Source organism: Stegastes partitus, unplaced genomic scaffold (assembly GCF_000690725.1).
Source record: "Stegastes partitus isolate 25-593 unplaced genomic scaffold, Stegastes_partitus-1.0.2 Scaffold895, whole genome shotgun sequence".
Classification (NCBI taxonomy): Eukaryota; Metazoa; Chordata; class Actinopteri; family Pomacentridae; genus Stegastes; species Stegastes partitus.
The window spans coordinates 157,859-160,016 of NW_007578626.1; the positions used below are offsets into that span (position 1 = coordinate 157,859).

Sequence of the window (2,158 nt, forward strand, 5' to 3'; positions counted from 1 at the left end):
CCCCCCATGACCCTGGTGAGGATGAAGGTGTAGAGATGATGGATGGATGTTATTAGTTGATATGAGTGAGTCCAGGAACCAGAACCTGACAAACACCAGCACTGTGAGCATAAACCACCTGATCTGGACTCAAAGGTTCGGTTATGAAACACACATTTTCTTTTCTTTCTTTTTTTAAATGCCTGAATGTCACCATTTATCAGCCAGAAACAGCAAAAACTGAAAGAATTGTTGGATTTACAGCTTTTTGAAAGTCCTCGAAGGCATCAGGCTCAGTTCAGGAAAACGAACCATTAAAGTTCTGATGTTTAACAGAAATCACTTTAATCTGCACGTCTCAGTTCAGCCAATTACACAAAACTGTTTGCATTAGATTCTGTACTACAAACAAAATGGAGCTCCTCAGTGGGACACAATCCACCGCTGACTCAGTGGACGTCCAGGTGAGCGTCCAGGTGGGCGTCCAGGTGAGCGTCCAGGTGAGCGTCCAGGTGAGCGTCCAGGTGGGCGTCCAGCTGGACGGTGTTTCCACAGAGAGACTCGGTGACTTTAGAACCAAGTGCAGCAGAAGTTCAGTAGTTTTTGGCCATGAAGTGTTTGATTAGTCGTACGATTTGAACGTTTCAACAGAACCAAGCAGAACAAGAAGAATAATTTAGACGACATCAGCGTGTTCCAGATGTTCCATCACGGTTGTTCTCCTGGATCATGTCCTGCCGTCGGCACCGTTTCATTCATGTGATGTTTCATCAAACACATCTGAGGTCCTCAGGAGCTGCTTCTGCTTTACCAGGTTCTCTGTGAGTTCACTTCATCCAGACCTCTTCTTTCAACCAGAACCACCAACCGCCACAGCCTCAGCTGTCTGAGGACCCGGCGTCCGGTCTACTCGTTGTGCTGCTGCCAGTGGATGTTGATGAAGGTCTTGCTGTCCATGCGGTCGATGTAGAGGACGCCGTCCAGGTGGTCCATCTCATGCTGCAGGATGCGGGCCGGCCAGCCGCTGGCCCGCCACGACACCGGTTCTCCTTTTTCATTCAGGCCTGCAAAAAAGGCAGAAGGTTCTGATCAGATGTGTGTTCTGTAGAGGTCCAGTTAGAGCGCTGTGGGACGGCTGAGGTCCAAACAGCATCACTGGTTATCAGTTTTAATCAAACTGATGGTTATGCAGCAGGGTTCTGAAGAATAATCCACTTTACTGTCAAATATGAAGAACAGGAACCAACGGGTCCATCTGTGGTTTACTGTCTAAAACCAGCAAAGGCCCAGTTTCCTCTCAGTCCGAGTGTCTGTTTAAACCAATACATTAAAATGGGTTCTGCTTTTGTTTTAAACTATCAAACAAAAACGGGCCTAAACTTGATCGATTCAGAAAAAACAACAGAACATCGGCCATTTTTCCATTTTCAACCAACAACAACAAAAACAACTTGATGTTTTTGTTTTAAGCCAACAATCAACAGAATCGGTCACAGAACCGGCCCTGTTTCATCCACTCACAACAGAACCGTATCAAAGAGGAAACCGTCTGGTTCTAGCTTGTAGGGCTGGTCCGAAAAGCAGTTTCTGTTCTACAGAAACCCCATTAATGGGGCAGACCCAGTACGTACCCGACACCTCCACGGACAGGAACCGAGGAACCGCAGCAGAGAAGCCTGAGATGCTCTCGCAGGCCTCCTGGAAGAGAGCCGTCTGGCCGTCCAGAACCCTGAGCCGCGGGTTCACGAACACCCTGAGGGGCTGGGCGGACAGACCTCGGACCTCCCTGGAGGCCGGGGACACGTCGTCCAGCATCCGCTCTGGAAACTCCAGGGCCAGGATGCGGAGCGGCACCCCGACCTGGGGGGCGCTCAACCCCACGCACTCCTGCTTCCGCATCACCTTCACCATGGTGCTGATGACCCGCTGGACCTCAGGACCCGTCACTGCCGCCGGGTCCACAGCCTCGGCACGGCAGCGCAGAACCGGGTCGCCCACCTGGCAGACGTGTCCGTACGGAGGACTGGGAGGGGCCATGATCTTCCTCTTCACATACTGGAGGTACGAGCGCGTCTTGGCGTGGCTGGAGAAGGAGCGGGCCGGGAGGGGAGCCAGGCGGGCCGGGAGGGGAGCCAGGCGGGCCGGGAGGGGAGCCAGGCGGGCCGGGAGGGGAGCCAGG

General features: G+C 52.5%; 1 protein-coding gene across 1 annotated transcript; it reads right to left on the bottom strand.

Annotated features, from left to right (window-relative positions):
• Window positions 1–299: 299 nt before the first annotated feature.
• pdf (peptide deformylase, mitochondrial) lies at window positions 300–2,124 on the bottom strand (the record flags this gene model as incomplete). Its single annotated transcript, XM_008293597.1, has 2 exons — window positions 300–1,043; window positions 1,611–2,124. Coding segments are annotated over 2 exons (672 nt in total), but the record flags the coding sequence as incomplete, so codon positions are not given.
• Between the last annotated feature and the right edge of the window lie 34 nt (window positions 2,125–2,158).